At 37.2% G+C, this 17,810-nt stretch overlaps 1 protein-coding gene across 3 annotated transcripts in view; it reads left to right on the forward strand.

Moving 5' to 3' along the window:
- The window catches only part of NELL2 (neural EGFL like 2), a 424,803-nt gene extending 410,240 nt beyond the window's left edge, over positions 1-14,563 (forward strand). For all 3 annotated transcript variants that reach the window (XM_054696282.1, XM_037514110.2, XM_054696281.1), the window contains exons 18-21: positions 2,298-2,491; positions 3,568-3,744; positions 5,233-5,457; positions 13,875-14,563. In XM_054696282.1, the coding sequence (XP_054552257.1) occupies positions 2,298-2,491; positions 3,568-3,744; positions 5,233-5,457; positions 13,875-13,925 (647 nt within the window). In that variant the 3' untranslated portion in view covers positions 13,926-14,563. The remainder of the gene's footprint in view (positions 1-2,297; positions 2,492-3,567; positions 3,745-5,232; positions 5,458-13,874) is intronic.
- The last annotated feature ends 3,247 nt before the right edge of the window (positions 14,564-17,810 follow it).

Raw genomic sequence — 17,810 nt, forward strand, 5'->3', positions numbered from 1 at the left:
ACAAGCAGAAAAGGCAAGATGAGTTCCAATTAATTCAAATTGCACTTGATAGCAAACAGTTTATTATGTTTATTATGTTTCTGCATAAACATTTCTCCAGGTTTGTTGGGAGCAACTTTTTACTCTATTTTAAAAAATTTTTATCATGAAAACTTGAAGAGGTGTGTGGGTGTGTGTGTTCACTTCTTTGTCTTCTGCAGCAAATCCAAAGAGTCTCTACCTTTGAGGAAAGAAATACATATTACCTCATAGCAGCACTTTTATTTTATTTTTTAAAATTTTTTAAAGATATATTTATTTATTTATACAAGCACTGGCTACAGTCAGAAGCGCAGGAGAGTGAGAGAATTCACCAGAGCCAGAGCGGGGAACAGAGCAGGCAGACTGATGAAACACACTGCTGAGGGGAGCAGCGGACAGGAGAGGTCTGTCGCACCATGTGGGACCCTTGCTGGCGGCCGGGGATCAACTGGTGCTGCAGAGACTGCGGGCAGCTTCGCAGCCCAGCGCTCAACCATTGTGCCACCAGGGGAGACCTACAGCACTTTTATTTTAAATGTAGGCAAAATAATAATAAAAATCCAATCATTGCTATTAACATAATAATGTCCTTATAGTAGTTTTGTTTTTGTTTTTGTTTTTGTTTTTGTTTTAAGGGAAAGAGGTATCTGTGGAGTTTATGGTCAAAAAGACCAAGAAACTATGGTTGATGTTTTCCTGCTTTTGATAATTCCTAATTATAAGAATATTTAATGTGAGACAAAGCTCACATCATTAAATACACCTTGTTTTTCTGAATAGACCAAATATAGGACTATGTTATAAAATAATGTCGTTATATACATATATAACATTGTAACTACATTATAAAATGTTTTCCATTACCAAGAGAAATTATTCTCTAATATGAAAAGCATATATGTTAACCAATATACTTTATTTTTAAAAAATTCCTCCTGCTGGCTAACAGGCCTCCCTTTGACTATAGTCTTTAATATAAGCAGTATTATCCTTGACAAATCAAACAATAATAGAATTCACTGTAGTTATTTTAAAAAGAAACATTTTCAGTCATTATCTCAGTTTGTTGGTTTTGTTTAAAGGGAGCTAGTAAAAATCAGGTAACTAGGAAAAAATATGTGGCTTATTTTCAGGAATACATATATGACATAATTTAACTATTTAAGCATTTAAATATGGTTAAAATATAATTGAAAGTAGCCCATGTCAACAACTCATATTGAAATGAAACAAGGAATAGATTTATGAAACTCTAGCTTTAAACTTTTCAAGAAAATAATTGTATAATTCCCCTAGTTAAGAGCTACACATTTCATCTTCTCTAAGCCCACTTTTTCTGCTGTGATTTAATTCTTTCTTTCTTGACCTTTACTCAGAAGAAGCAGATGAAATAGGAACTAACTGCTTACTGCCACTCATACAGTATCCCTGAAATATATTTGGGGTTGTGACCTTTAAATTATGGGGATAAATAAAATGAATCACATCTCTTCTTATGGCCCTGATCTGTGGGTCAAGATATGTTTGCTTTTCATCTGTATGAAAATGCTGTAGGGTATGGTCTCCATGGAATCTGTGAGGTGGGATTAAAAGTGGGCCCTTCTAGTCGAATCCAGGAGATGCAATGATAATGTGAAATGGAAAAGTTAAGAAATGGGGGATTCTTTGTGAGAGACATGGGAATTGCTAATTGTCACTTGCCCTTCTGTGGGTGGGAGGGAGGGTGTCAGGACAAATGGTTGGAGTGGAAGGGAGGGACACAGAAGCGGAACACTGGGAAGAGTTTATATATCAGTGACATGTCCATGAGAATGTGGATTGAAATGAAATAAATGCCTCAGGGGCCCCATGACATTTCCTCTCTCATTAAGAAAGGATTTTCTATAAACACCATTTTAACATTGAGGGCGATTTCCCCAATAAAAAATCATAGGCATTTTTAGAATTTCCATTGCAGACCTGTTTTTGTGTGATAGACTGAGTCTCTATTTTGCAAAAATATCAGTGTGTAAAGTCTGATGGTATTTACAGAGATGTGAAAGTTGCAAATCTAGCCAAGGTTACCTGGTGTTTGAAATAAAACTTCATAATATTTCCCTGTGAAATCCTGAGATCATTAGCATAGCTTTGGTCAGCATTTAATAGCAAATGCATGCCAATATGATGAAAAGAGTTGACAGTTGGATGTTTTATATCAGGAGGCACCTTGCCTGCTTGCACTTGTTAGGAAAGAACATACTCTAAGTGCATTGCCTGCTGCCTCTTTTTGGCTACAGATGTCGATGAGTGTGGAACTGGGAGACACAGCTGCGCCAATGATACCATTTGCTTTAACTTGGATGGTGGATATGATTGTCGATGTCCTCACGGAAAGAATTGCACAGGGGACTGCGTCCATGATGGAAAAATTAAGCATAATGGTCAGATTTGGGTGTTGGAAAATGACCGGTGCTCAGTGTGCTCATGTCAGGTTGGTGTAAATTCAAAAGTTTTGATTTGGTGGAGGTGTCATTTGATATATTTCAGCTGTACAGCCTGATGAATTTTGACATATATCAATACATATTTATATTTAACCGCAATCACAGTTAATAGAACATTTTCTTCTACCCAAAATATTGCTTCTGTCCTTTCTTAGTCCTAAGCCCAGAGCCCTAGGCAAGCATTGCTTCTGTCATTATAGAGTTGATTTTTATTTTCTAGAGCATCACATAAATGGGATAATATATAGTGCATGTTCTTGTGTGTCTAGCTTTCTTCCCTCAGCATTGTTTTATTGTTTTTAACATATATATAATCTCAGTAACCTATTCCTTTTCATTGCTAAATAGAAGTCCATTGTATAGAAATTCCACAATGTGTTTATTCACAAGCTGATAAAATTTTGTTTTATGCTAATGTATAAAGTCACAATATCACATTTGAATGACTGCATAAATTTAGCCAGAATGGACATACACTGTCTTGCAGATGAACAAGATTTGGGCTATATTTCAGTTCTAGAGAGGTGTTCTATTTGGGGAACTCAGTTAATAAGAGAGAATAAATTGTAATTAAGTGGATAATACTATATACCAAGGACTCCACTATTTTGAAAGAAATTTGTTGTACAAAAACACTAGGTGTAAAATATTCCAGAAATGTAACAATATGTAAACTCTGACTTGCTATCAAACACAAACATACATCTTCTCACACACACAAAAAAATTAAGTTAGTAATCAAATTACTATACTCAAAATCAAGTATATGTGCATTTATATACACATACACACATAAGGACCATAGAGTACCTGTAATATTGTATCAGCTGTTTCTGGAACATTTCTTTTTGGTAAAGTCATTTAAAGAGCAGTAGTGGAAAGGAAATTGCAAGTCCCCCAATTTGGGTAATTTCTGTGTGGTAGCTACCAAATGGAATTTAAAGAAAATAGGTATATTCAGGATAAACAGTGTGAATTATTTCAACTTTGCTATCAACACCTGAGACACACACATACACGCTGTAACTGCTTGGTAACTGCTTTTTTGGTTCTTTTCCTACAGAACGGATTTGTCATGTGCCGACGGATGGTCTGTGACTGTGAGAATCCTACAGTTGATCTATTCTGCTGCCCCGAATGTGACCCAAGGCTTAGCAGTCAGTGCCTCCATCAAAACGGGGAGACCTTGTACAACAGTGGAGATACCTGGGTTCAGAATTGCCAGCAGTGCCGCTGCTTGGTGAGTTTATCCACATGAAATGGAGGGAATGGTTAAGCCTAGACTCTAAATGGGAAAGCAGTCCCGCCCTTCTCTACCCTTCAATGCTCAGTGCCAGGCCTTAGCCCTGGCAGGTAGAAACAGTGTGCTGGTAAGAATGAATGAGATATGGTTGTGCAGCCAAAACCCAAGAGGAAACATCCAGGGGTGCGTGGTGCATGTTGTAGACATCTTTCAGGAGTATCACCAGAAATCAAAGGAAGCGACTCCCGGTTCCCCAACCAGCTTAATCTCACTTAGAAGTTATTAGGACAGAACAGTGACCTTCACGAAAAAGATCATTTTTTTCCAAGTAGAAACTTTGTTAATCTATTTCTCTCAATCATGTACAGACTTCAAAAAACAAAAAACACTTTTTTCCATCTAAAGATTGTTCTGTTGACATGGTTCTGTGGATACCATGGTTTACACATAATATGGCTGTATAGTTGATGCTTATTAGCATATTAGAACTGCATGTCTGCATATATTTATAAGACTTGAAGACAGTAGGAAAAAGAAAATAAAGACTTGATAAAACCCTAGCTTTTTTTTTTTTCATTTTTTCCATTTCTTGTTTTGTGTTTGTGTATTTAAAAGAAAATTGGTCTATGAGTATTTACAAAAGAAAATTTCCCAGATGCCACTTTTAAACTTATAACTAGGGTTTCTTCTATTTGTGCGAGTTTATTTTTAATTTGTTGCTTTTTTTTGTACTTTCAACCCAATAATCAACTGAGGTAGCAAGGTCAGTTTCTGTGCCTGAAGTCTGCTTTCATCTCCAAATCCATCAGATTCAGAATTATGAAGAAAATGGGGAGCAGGTGGAAATAAGGAAATTGGATATTAAAAATATCGAATTCATGCAGTTTTCTCATGTGGAATAAAAACATTGAAATCAGGTCCTAATTTTCTTCCCCCCAAAGTCCCTCCACTGAGAACTATATATTTGAAAGAAATAATAGCTATCAAATTCTTGTAATATTTCATCCACGGACTACTCAGTGCCCAAAACTTTCTTTATGCAGAAGGGAAGGAATAAAAAGTTAGGGTGGCATATCAAAAGAATGAAAAAAGGTATCTCATAGGCAAAAAGTTAAATAAAAATATGCCCCACAGTAAATAATTCTCCTCTTTATGGAAAGATTAGGACATGGAAATTTGATTATTTTAAGAGAAAAGAAGTTTCTTTTTATTGTTCTTGTTCGATCCTTGAAGACTTTTAAAATCTCTCTGCAGTGTAAGATCTCATCACTCTGATAGGGCTTTTCGAATCTTTACAAGAGTCATGACTATGAAGGTCTGAGTATAAAATCTATCAAATAAATTGAGTATTTGGTAAACACAGTGCTCCCTCTTTCTCGCTCTCCCTCCCTACCTCCATTTCTCCCTCTTTCCCGCCCTCCCTCTCTCTTGCCCTACATGCTCTGCCTTCCTCTCCCTCCGCCCATGCATGTCTTCTCCCTACAGCAAGGGGAGGTGGACTGCTGGCCCCTTCCTTGCCCAGAGGTGGAGTGTGAATTCAGTGTCCTCCCGGAGAACGAGTGTTGCCCCCGCTGCGTCACCGACCCTTGCCAGGCCGACACCATCCGCAACGATATCACCAAGACTTGCCTGGATGAGATGAACGTGGTTCGCTTTACTGGGTCCTCGTGGATCAAACACGGCGCCGAGTGTACTCTCTGCCAGTGCAAGGTAAAGCCCATGATATACTAGTCGGGGGGCGCTTGGTCAGCGTACCCAGGGCTGGTAGGGCTCGGTGTTTATCCGGGCCAATGGTAAGCGTTTATCTTTTTCCAACTTATAATTCAAACAGAGGTGCAAGGAGTGTCACACAGCTTCACTGCTGCCAAGGCTGACTGCTGTGAGTTCTCTCACTCACATTCATGGAGACAGAGGCACTTAGTCAGAAATTGGAATACTCAGTCATGTATGTCACCAGAAAGAACCTAAATTGCCCTGAAGTATGTACACATCTGTTTAAAAAAAAAAAAAAAAACTATACCACCAGACTTCATCTTTCTTTTTTCATGATAGAAAACAATATTATTTTATTGATTTTTATCTGGTTCTTTTATGAGGCCTGTAAGATGTATCGACAGAGTAGATATATTACATTTTCCAAAGTGGAAATCAATATAGAGAAAATGGGCATATTTCTTGGTTTGTTGTGGTCAGTAACATTGAGTTGAAAAATTTAAGATCTGCTTTTTAACCATATTTTATTCCTGCAGTGGGAGGATAAATCACCATAAAGTTCTTTTTTTTCCCCCTTATACTCATAGGAAAATAGTATGTGCCATTTGTTTCAATGAAAGCAAAGATACAGGTGATGTAGACAGTATATAGAGTTCAAAGTTGTAATAAAGTTGAAAGCATTCTATTTTAATTATTGTTCCTACAAAAAAGTGGTTTAGTGGTCATTGCACTTCATAATTTTGGAATCACCACTGAAACTGTAATCTGGAAGGCTTAACAACAATAAAGCAAGGATGTCATATTTTTTTCTAACATAGCATAACCAGACACTTATAACTGCTCTGATTAAGTGAGGATTCTATTTTTAAAATGTTTCCAATAGAGCAATTTAATTCAGATTCACTTAGTGCAAATTCTTACTAGAGTGGGTTGACGTAGCAAGACAAAGAAATATATAATTCTTTAGGCTTTGAGAAACCATTATTATCTCCTTCAACCCAAAATTTCCAGCTCTTTCAGTCGGCACAATTTGTCAATCAAGCAAAGCTTTTTGAGAGAATACTTAATGCTGTTATCTGAAATTGCATTAGCAAATTTGAAAGTTACTACTATTACTAAAAGTTACTAATGAGGTGTATGCAGTGTTGCTTTAGTATACATTTAATATGAGGACACTTAGCATTGCATATCTAGAAATTTCAGTATTAGTGACTAATGGAAAAAACTTTCTGACACTTAATTACCAAATAGAATGCAGTCCCCTTAAACTGTTTATCTTTTAGATTATCGTTTCTGAGCAGTGACAACAAAAATATATACCAGGTGATGGGATGAAAAACACACCAAGTGTGACTCAGACAGATGTATGTACTAGGAAAAAATGCACTCAGTAATAGACTGAAAAATATTAAAGCATTTTCTGAAGTAAAAAGTATGGATGAGCTTATTATTCACTACCTTATAAACAACTACCAGGAGTTTTTGGTTTATTGTAGGAATATACCCTGGACAATCTCATGAAGCATTAATTTCACTTCTGATCAGTTCAGTGCTGATTCTCAGAAGCTATTGTTTGGTGTCATCTCCCTTTGCCTTCTTATTAAATATGCATTACAAGAATGTGTTCAGTTTTACCAAATTTATCCCAGACACTCAGTTTTATTTTACTCTGTTATTTCCAAAATAAAATGTACGCAAAAAACAGCCACCAGATGTTATATTAGAGGTGCGCATTCTTCACAGCTTGGTGCCTTTAGAGCACTCTTCACTCCTCTCCTCGTCCCATTCCTCTCCGAGTTATTTGTTTTAGCCAATAAATACAGATTGCTTTGGGCTAGTACCAGGGGTATAATGATAAGCAAAATCAGACACAATTGTTTCTGGAAATCATATTGTCTAAAGCTCTGCTGTCCAACATGTAGTAGCCACATATGGCTATTTAAATTAATTAAAATCAAATACAAATAAAATTTCATTCCTCAGCAATCCCACTGGCCACATTTAACTACTCTGGAGCCACATGTGACCAGCGGCTATTACATCAGACAACACATGCAGAGAACATTTTTATCAATGCAGAATGTTCTATTCAGTAGTGTTAGTCTAGAGATGAAGAATGTGGTATCTCACATCAGGCTACCTGGATTCAAAGTCTAGTCAACCACATCCCTGATGTGACCTCAACTAATAGTACTGAAATATAATACTACTACCTAGGAATTGTTTTAGTACCTCCTTGAGAGGATTGCTGTAAAGATTTAGTGAGATCCATTCAAAAAGTTTCATACGCATTTCATACATTCATTCTCAGCACTCGTAATGTTGGCTATGACTATAGTTGGTAGCAGAGCAAACAGACATTAATCAGGATGTAAAACCAATAAAGGTAATATTATAAACAGTGGTAGGTGCTCTGAAGGAAAGTTGCACTGCGCTAAGAGGTGTATAGTGTGCCAGTTGCTTCCAGAAAAAGTGTCATTGGAGATGAGAAATATGGAGTTAATTGGGTGAAATAGGGTTAGATTTGTCTTCCCTTTTAAAAAATGTCTTCAAATTTAATTTTGTTAGGTTAAAAATTGTTTCTCCACTTAGAAGTTAAACACATGACTTATTAAAAACATCTTTCCTAAATCTAGTAGAGACACACCTTTATATTGGTCAGAGTGTTTGCAGACATTGTTTTGAGCTCCTGACAAAAAAGAGGGATCTATCCAGTTGAAAAATAAGGAAAGAAGAGGAATTAGAAGCTCAATTCCTTTAATAAGTGATCACTGAACAGAATAGGACACATTGGAAATTGGAGACCAGGGAGTCACTTTTAACTCCTAGGAAGACAGTAGATGTAATGCTAAAATACTTGAGAGATGGAACGCTGTAGAGTTTTGTAAGGTTGAAGTTCTCAACTTCCTAAACATTGTCCTCATCTGTCAAAATGTCATACCTAAAGTTTTGAAAGTGGACCTCTGTACTAAATTAGGATTGTTGAATCTACTTGTGGAAACAAATAATCCATAAATGGGTATCATTCTAATGAAGGCTTTGTTATATGACTGGGAGAACTTTGCAAGCAATGGAGGAAGAAAGCATTATTTCACAAATGCTGAAAAGAATCGGTATCAATTTAGGGAAAATAATCTTACTATTATTATATATTGAAAAAGATCCCACATGGAAAAAATTTTAAATATTAAAAGTAAATCAAAACAGGGCTTCCCCGGTGGCGCAGCGGTTGAGCGCTGGGTTGCGAAGCTGCCCGCGGCCTCAGCCGCGCCGGTTCTATCCCCGGCTGCTCCCCGGCCACCGGAGGAGGGTCCCGCATGGCGTGCAGACCTCTCCTGCCGCCCGCTGCTCCCCTCAGCAGTGTACTTCGGTCCTTCTGCCTGCTCTGCTACCTGCTCTGGCTCTGGTGAATTCTCTCACCCTCCCGCACTTCTGACTGTGCCCAGTGCATGTACAAACAAACAAACAAATAAATAAATAAATAAAACATGCCTCTATTAAAAAAAAAAAAAGTAAATCAAAACAAAGGAAATTAGATAGGAGATCCTATTTTTCCTAACTGAAAAGTGATAAAATACACCTCAAAGAAAATTTAGAACAAAATTAGCAAAATAGAAAGTCAATCATCTAACATTATTTGTCATGAAAAATCAAGGGAGAAACCCAAGTGTTCAAAACAGAAAATTGATTGAATAACTTACAGCAACTAAGATGTAATATATCACATTATATCATAATTATTTACCATATATTTTATTTGATCATATGTAATATATAAGTATATAATTATATTATTAAATTGTTTTACCAATGAAGTAATAATACTATTTATAATAAATATTAAGAGATTAAAAGTATGTATAGTTAAATATGTATTTTGATTATTAAAAGTTAAAAAAGGAATATGAAAACAAATTCTATGAAAACATACTGAAATATTGATAGTGGGATTTTAAAATATATATGATTTATGTATAAATTAATTGTATAGCATATTCAGAGTATATAATGTGTATATTTATAAACAGATAAATATTTTAATTATATATTACTGAAAATTAAAGATTACTGTCTTCTAATCTTGATTTTTAGAGTTTCACATGAAAAGAATGATAATGACTTTAAGAATAAGCAGCCATAAATGAGTGGGTATTAATGAAACCTACTATGTTATGTAAAAATAATTCACTTTTATAATTGTTTATCATAGTAGGTAGTTACTATTCCTAGTAATATGTTTCCATGGATCACCTTTTAATTAGTTTTTATTAAGGCAAGATTTATTACAGTGAAATCCAAAATTATTGCATGTATAATTTGATGAGTTTGAAAAATCAGAACAGAATATTTCCAACACTACTTTCCAATACCTACTTCCCTTAGCAAACCTCAATTTGGTTTCATTATAATAGATTTATTTTGTCTATTTTGAAATTTCATTGTTTTTATTTCAAGTTTTTCTTTGTTTTAAACATTAGATCATTTCTATAGTTTTATCTTTAGATTTACTGTTTCTTCTGTCAATTCTAATCTGCTATAAGTCCTGAATTCTTCATTCAATTATTGCACTTTGCTGATATTTACCATGTGTTTTTTTTAATTCACTATGGCCATCATTTTTTACCTCCTCTCTTTCTCTCTCTCTCTCTCTCTCTCTCTCTCACGCATACACACACACACACACACACACACAATAACTATTTTCAGTTTCTTGTCTGCTAATTATACCACCTGGATAATCTTTGAGTCGTTTCTATTCACCATTTTCTCCTGATTAGAAGCCACATTTTCCTGTTTCTCTTTAAATGTCTAATAACTTTTATGGCTTATTGCATATCATGGATAATCTATAGTGTAGACCCTATATTCTTGTATTATTATTATTAAGGTAATACTGGTTTACAACACTGTATATAATTCACGGGAATATGCTCACACCTCTTCAGATGTGTGTTACCACACCCAACAATGCACCCGTGGTCCTCCGTCATTTATTCTATAAATTTCTTCTGAAAACCATTTATTTTTGTTCTAGCCCCTTGCACATTCTAGGCAATGATCCTGCACTTCCATTGGCCCAACTTTACACTGAAGAGGTGGGCCTATTCTGGATTTATCCTTAGTTCTAGAATGACTCTTATTGAGACATTGTTTAACTCTTCATTGTTGCCCATTTGGGCTTTCCCTGGAAATGCTAAATTATTTATTAATTCTTTCTAACTTGGCAGGATAAAGATTTTACACACTGCTATCCACAGTGAGCAACACCTGGAATTTTTGCTCCGTTCCTCCAGCCTTCAAGCTGTGACCCTCTGATTGTCCCAAGTCTCCCATTCAATTCAAAGACCAACCAAGGGTTTAAGAAAAGTTGTTATGCTAATTTACTCCCACCTTTCTGGATATTCCCTCCTGATTTTCCAGCTACTTCCATAGCCCTCAAAACTATCCTCTAATATCCAGGGCCTATCAGATTGTGACTTACTTCTTCAGCAATAGTTAGCCTAAGCTTCACAGACTAGAGACTACAGAATGCCAGGGAAGTGCCAAGTAAAATTGAATGTAACTGTTTATTTTCCTTCTTTCAAAGGTCGAAACTTACCTAGAGACTACCCGCTTTTGGTCACTGGCCACTGCTTTCAATAGTTATTTTCATATTTTGTACAGACTTTATAGCTGATAGCTATAGGAAGGTTAATCGTGTGTGTGTGTGTGTGTGTGTGTGTGTGTATATGAGAGAGAGAGAGAGAGAGATTTAGGTTTTACTGTCATTCCTACAAAAGAGAGGGTTATAAAAAAGGCAATAGCCAAAGCCAAAAATTCAGATGATGCCCATCTTTTGATCCCTGTCTGTTCTATAAAATGACCCTGTAGAAATGTTTTTCTAATGCATTTTCACAGACGAATATATAAGAAATGAATGTACTATAGACCTGCAATATCATCATTTTGATACAGCTCTGTATCATTTTGATACAGAGCTGTAACTTGCTCATTTAGAAACTGCAGTTATATTAACCTCCTTTCAAGTCCTAATTGGTAAATATTAGTATAATAAATGGCAGAGAGGGGTTACCTATGCCCCCTTCCCACTGACACCCTTCATGGAACTACAAAGAGGGATTTAAACAAGTCATCAAAGATTATGAAATGTTGCTATTGAAACAGAGTAATTTCATCTGTCCATCTATATATTTATATATATATATATATATATTTGGTTTTTGTAAAACATACATATTGTTTTGTTAAAGTAACATTGGTTTACAATACTGTGTATTATTCAGAAATAGTTAGACTTACCTAAGTAACTGACATAACTGAAACCCCAATGGATGTTTTATTAATCTTTCATGTATGAACAATGCTTCTCTAATTGAGGACTTTCCAATGATTTATGGAGCATTTAGCTTGTTTTAGCAGGACATATTGATATGGAATAAGAAAAACTACTTCTGGAATATTTTGAAAAGTTACAGTCCTTTCCTAAAACATACTCAGGGAAATCATACTAATTTCCTTCCCATAGAGTTCAATTCTGACTTCACATACTCATTGGCAGAAAGCTCCAGAAATTCCTACTTTCTTTGTTCAAAGACCATACAGTCTGAGGAACTGATACTCTCAGAAAGCAGCACATCACTCATGTTATTGAGTAAATGGATTGGAAAGATTATGTAACCAGGTTATGGTCAGAAACTCCAGCCTCTGTACAAGATAACAAAACTTTCCATTCCCACTAGAGCCCCTAGACATGCTTGCAGCTGTCTTGCTGTCAGAATAAGAAGTCTGCTTAATAATAGCTTGGAAAGGCAGTGGAGTAGGTTAAACTAATAACATTCTTCTTCAGTGTACATACCTTCCCCTCATTTGATCTGCTACAACAAAGCCTAAAGAATCACAATCTTTTTTATTTTTAAAGTCTTATCTTAAAACAATAGCAGTTTTGATTTAACACATCAAGGTATAATACACTTTCAGTCATCTATAATAAACAGAGAGAAAATATTAAATAGAGGATGCAATTTATAGTCAAATTAGCTTGAATTTGAATCCCAGCAGTAGCATTTATTACCTGTGCTATTTTGGACATGATATATAAGCTGATGACCAGTTTTTGAAATAAAAGTGCGACTATTAAAAACCATCCTTCGGGCCTCTCCTGGTGGAGCAGGTGGTTGAGCACCGCGCTGTGAAGCTGTCCGCAGCCTCTGCAGCACTGGTTTGATCCTGGAAGGCCGGGGAGGGGCCCACATGGTGCTGCAGACCTCTCCTGTCTCGCCCACTGCTCCCCTCAGCAGTGTATTTCGTCAGTCTGCCTGTTCTGTTCCCAGCTCTGTCTCTGGTGAATCCTCACACCCTCCCGCGCATCTGTACCCCAGTTCTTATATGAATAAGTAAATAAATCTTTAAAAAAATAACAAAAAAATAAAAAATAGAAACGATCCTGCAAGGGACACGGTGAGATTGAAATTACAGTAGGCCTTTAAATCTCCTGCCACAATATCTGACACAGTCTGCGCCCAGGCAGCGGATGTTACTGTCCTCATGATGAGTGCAGCAATATCAGCATTATATTGTTGTTTTTGTGGTTGCTATTACCTCTCTGTTTGAAGAAAGTAAGTGCACAAGGAAACAAAAAAATAAGATGTATATTTTCTTAGTGCACTAAATTGTTTTGCTATTTTGTCCTAAAAGCTAATTATACATGCCTGACTTTTTCCCTGCCTGTTTGGGTTTTTTTTTTTTTTTTTTACCTTATCTCTACACTGTTTTCTTCAATAAGTCAGAATTCTCACCCAGAACTTTTTTCAATTTCTTATTGATGCAGAACTCTTCACTTAAAACCTCTACTCATTATGTTTCTTGGGCTTTTGGCCTACCTTTTCACACAGTTCCCTTGATGTTTTGGCTTATACATAACCTCTGCAGAGAAGTTTCCCTCACTCTGATTGGATCAGAACAGCCAATCTTTTGATAATCACATGAGACCACCCAGTGTGTTTTCTTTCTCGTTCTTTTTACAATTTTTTAAGTTATAATTTTTGCATGATTCTGACTAGCTTTCTCCCCCTATAAAGTATAAGTCCTGTCCTGAGAGTGACCTTATTCACATAATTCATCAACAGATAGCTGCTATCTATATGGATGGTGCTTTTATATATGTACATGTATCTTGATATTGCTTAGAAGACTTGGTTCATATTTTGTAAGTGAATAAATAAAAGGACAAATACGACCCAAGAGAATACCATGGGGTCGATGAAGCTGCACTATGGTTTGTCATAAATAACTGGGCAGTGAACTTTTGGGGGCATAAATAACAAGTCAGTCATATAGTCGTGTGTGCCCAGCAGTGAGTGTGGGTATGTGCTAACGGCCTAGACATTCATACCATGCTTCTCTTCTTTTTCTAGAACGGCCACATCTGTTGCTCAGTGGATCCACAGTGCCTTCAGGAACTGTGAAGTTAACTGTCTCACAGAAGATTTCTGTTTAAAGAAGGTTCTTTCATTAAAAAGACTAAAAAAAAAAAAGTTAAAACTTACAGTGGATGATTTGTGGGCATCTAAGTGCAGCTTTGTTAATAGCTGAGTGAACTTTCAATTATGAAATTTGTGGAGCTTGAGAAAATCACACAAGGAAAATTCTTGGGGCAAAACTAGCCCAGGATTCTTGTCTCTGCTGTGTGTGACATCACCTTGCAGAAGAGTGCATATGGGGGACACGCTATGACATCATGACCCCTCCCCCAGGGGCCTCTTGCTTCACTGGTGCAAACAATTTTCCTCTAGATCAGAATCTTCATAAATCAGTTAGGATCTTCACTGCAAAAAAAGAAAATGTAAGGCGGTGATTGAATTATATTTTCAGAAGCCAAGCAAAGAAGCTATAACGTGTTCTGTACAGTATACACACTGAAAAGAAATGTGCAACAAGTTATTGTTATGATAAAAATAATGCACAGGCATGGTTACTTAATATTTTCTAACAGGAAAAGTCATCCCTATTTCCTTGTTTTACTGCACTTAATATTATTTGGTTGAATTTGTTCAGTATAAGCTCGTTCTTGTGCAAAATTAAATAAATATTTCTCTTACCTTATAACGCATCCAAGTGTCTTGTTCAATGTATTCCTTTTTACAGATGCTCCAGCATCCAAACTGCTTTCTACTTCACTGGTTAAAAAACCCTCCTGTACTAATTTTTTTTTTAATTCTTTTTTTTATTTAAAGGATTTTTTTTTAAGGAGAACTCTTTTTTTGTTTATTTATTTATTTATTTACTTATTTATTTATACAAGCACTGGGTACAGTCAGAAGCGCGGGAGGGTGAGAGAATTCACCAGAGCCAGAGCGGGGAGCAGAACAGGCAGAAGGACCGAAGTACACTGCTGAGGGGAGCAGCAGGCGGCAGGAGAGGTCTGCGCGCCTGTGTGGGACCCTCCTCCGGTGGCCGGGGAGCAGCCGGGGATCGAACCGGTGCTACAGAGGCTGCGGGCAGCTTCGCAACCCAGCACTCAAAACCGCTGCGCCACTGGGGAGGCCCAACCTCCTGTACTAATTTGAAACGGAAAGGTTATTGTGGCTCAATTATATGCCTAGATGGGGTATGTGGTGGGTTTGCTTTTTCTTTTCAATCACCTTTTGGCCCTGTTTTGTGTCCTGCGGGGTTGACTTGCATAGACCCTGTTAATGGGCCCTGTTGTCCGAGGGATGCTGGTCTGGTTTGACCAGTAAGGACTAGTGCCGGGGATCAGGAGGAGGTGCGGTTGAGTGTGTATTTTCTGCTAGTTCCTCTACTGCCAGGGGCCTGTAGGATCTCTCGGTCTTCTGCCGTGGGCTGCATCTCCCGGCAGGGGGCGCTCTGGGAAGCTCCCGCTCCAGGTTCTGGCAACGACTTCCAGCATCGGGATAGGAAGACTCTGGCTGTTTTGCCTTGGGAGGTGCCCTTCGTTTCTCTTTGCTGTCCCTTTTTCCTGTCACGTCTTTATATACGGTCCCTTTGTTAAAATCTCTTTCATTGGCTGACTTGAGTGAGCCATCTGGTCCCCGCCAGGGCTCTGCCTGACACAGGAAGGAATATATGAGGGTTGAAAATGTCTTCAAGAATTGGTATCTTTTGGTATCAAAATACAAGAGTATATTTTGATCTAAAACATTTTGATATAAAAAGTTGATACATTAGAATCTTGGGAAAAAATAAGTTGATGCTCCCCACTCAAAGGTAATTAACCCAAAATTGTCTTGCACTGGAGTGAAAAGGAAATATAAATAGAATCAAATTAAATCTTAGTTGCATAGAGGCTTTTTCTTGAAAGAAAAAAATTGAATAGGATATATAACCACCATCGCTACAGACATGGTAACTTGTCTTTTAACTGTCTCTTCTCCATTGCTATGGCGACAACCAATGCAAGCTGAACTGAACTTCAGCTGTGTAATATTTATTGAATGTGTGAATTAAAGTATCTCTAGATTCCCTTGATTTATCCTAGATGATTTTTTCTGCAGCCTTTGTGTATTTAATTTAAAACTTTAGCAGAGCATACATTTTACTTTTGTCAGCTTTTCTTTGCTGTGGTAAATGGCAATTCATTCTCAAGAAGATATTAATTTGGAGTTTTTTACATGTGATTTTTTTTTCCTTAAATAGATTTGGGATTTCATATTAGATCTCCCCATCCCCCAATATATTTTGCTTGCTTTTATAAGGAGAATAAGTTTATAGTGTGCATACATCCATATACTCCACCTATATTCACCATTTAGATATTTCATGCCTTTTGGAAGAAGAAAGGCTAAAATTACATATTTGTGATCATTTATAAATATTGATACTATTTATGGCTTGCAGCCCCCTGCTTTCTGTACCCTGAAAGAAAATTCTTAGAATGTCGAGGAGAGGGAAAAAAATAAGATTATGTTCTTCCAAAGACCATGAAAGCAATGAATGTGTTCAGACTGAATTTTTTTCCCTTCAAGGTTTATCCCATAAATAATAGATCCTCAAGAGAATGACTGTTTACCTCAGCAAGCAGTAATCAATTGCTTCTTAAGAACTTTGTTCCTTGAAAAAGATGTGGTTAATGCTCTGTTTCTTGCACTAGAGATAATTGGCAAAATGCCACATTTGAATTATGCCGAAGTGATAAGAAAGTGAGAACTAAAGCATGAGTTTAATTTGTGGTTTCTAGGTACCTTTCAGAACAGCCTTGATAGAATAGTCTTTCCTTACATTTCCTTTATTTCCCTTTAAAAAAAAAAGCATAAGAATATTTTAATGTAATTGTTTGGTAATTAATGTATGGCGACGTATTTTTTTACAAACTGCCCTACTTTTTCCTCTTTGGCTTATATGATGGTAAAGAGAATCTGGGTTGTTTTCAGCCACAAGGCTCTCTCAGGAATACCCTTTCATCATCCCAATAACTGGGTTATCTATAGCCAAAGTTGAGACCCTCTATAATTGCCTTGACAGATGTATAGCAAAGCTCTAAAACAGCTCTCAATTCGCTGAGTGTTAGAAGAGCAGAAGTTATTCAGCTGAACAAAGCTGAGGTTACTTGTACTGAATAAAAAATCAGCTTTGGTTCCATCAGCATTACCTCATCCATCAAAGCTTGGCGTTGCTGACGCTGGAGTTCTCAAAGGTCAGCAGATCTCACCAACACCTGCGAGGTCCCAGCCCTGTTGGTCTAGCACGGAAGCCTTCATGAGACCAACTGTTTTTGAAACAAGACAAATTTTTGCTTTTGTTTTTCCAAATGGAGTGTTAGTGGTTCAGTAGCCAATTGATCTCAGAGAGATTTATGCCGAAGGAGGCCTGAAGGCCACATATAGATGCCCATGCTCTGTCCAGCTGTTATTCATGGGAACCTGGCGCTCCCTCCACACCCTCCTCCCATCGCCCCCCAGGATGCCTCCCCTGGAAGCTCACCCCCGACACTCCCCAAGCCTCCCCAATGCCCCTCTCCCTAATGCCTCCCAGGATGCCCTCCTCATGTCCCCCCAGATAGTCCCCTGGATGTCCCCCCCCTACATACAGTCGTTCTGTGGCAGGGAAGTTAGCACCACTGTTCTTCCTGACCTTTCATTATTGATGCACTGTTTGCCCCCCTAGAATTCAATATCTTCCATAAAGGAATTGTCACCTCTTTGCAGAGTAATTGTCCTTACTTAATAGACCCGTGGGTAGAAAGGCAAAAGAGCCTTGAACTGCAGAGGCTTTGGGTCTGTGGTGAAATAAATTGGGCAAGAATAGAAATATTGGAGGAGTTTAGAATCAGATCATCTGAGCCAGTTTCCTATACAGCTGAAAGTGCCGAGAAGCGGGGACATCTCCTCTAAGCC

The sequence above is a fragment of the Talpa occidentalis genome, unplaced genomic scaffold (assembly GCF_014898055.3).
Source record: "Talpa occidentalis isolate TD23 unplaced genomic scaffold, MPIMG_talOcc4v2.1 talOcc4.16, whole genome shotgun sequence".
In the NCBI taxonomy this organism is placed as follows: Eukaryota; Metazoa; Chordata; class Mammalia; order Eulipotyphla; family Talpidae; genus Talpa; species Talpa occidentalis.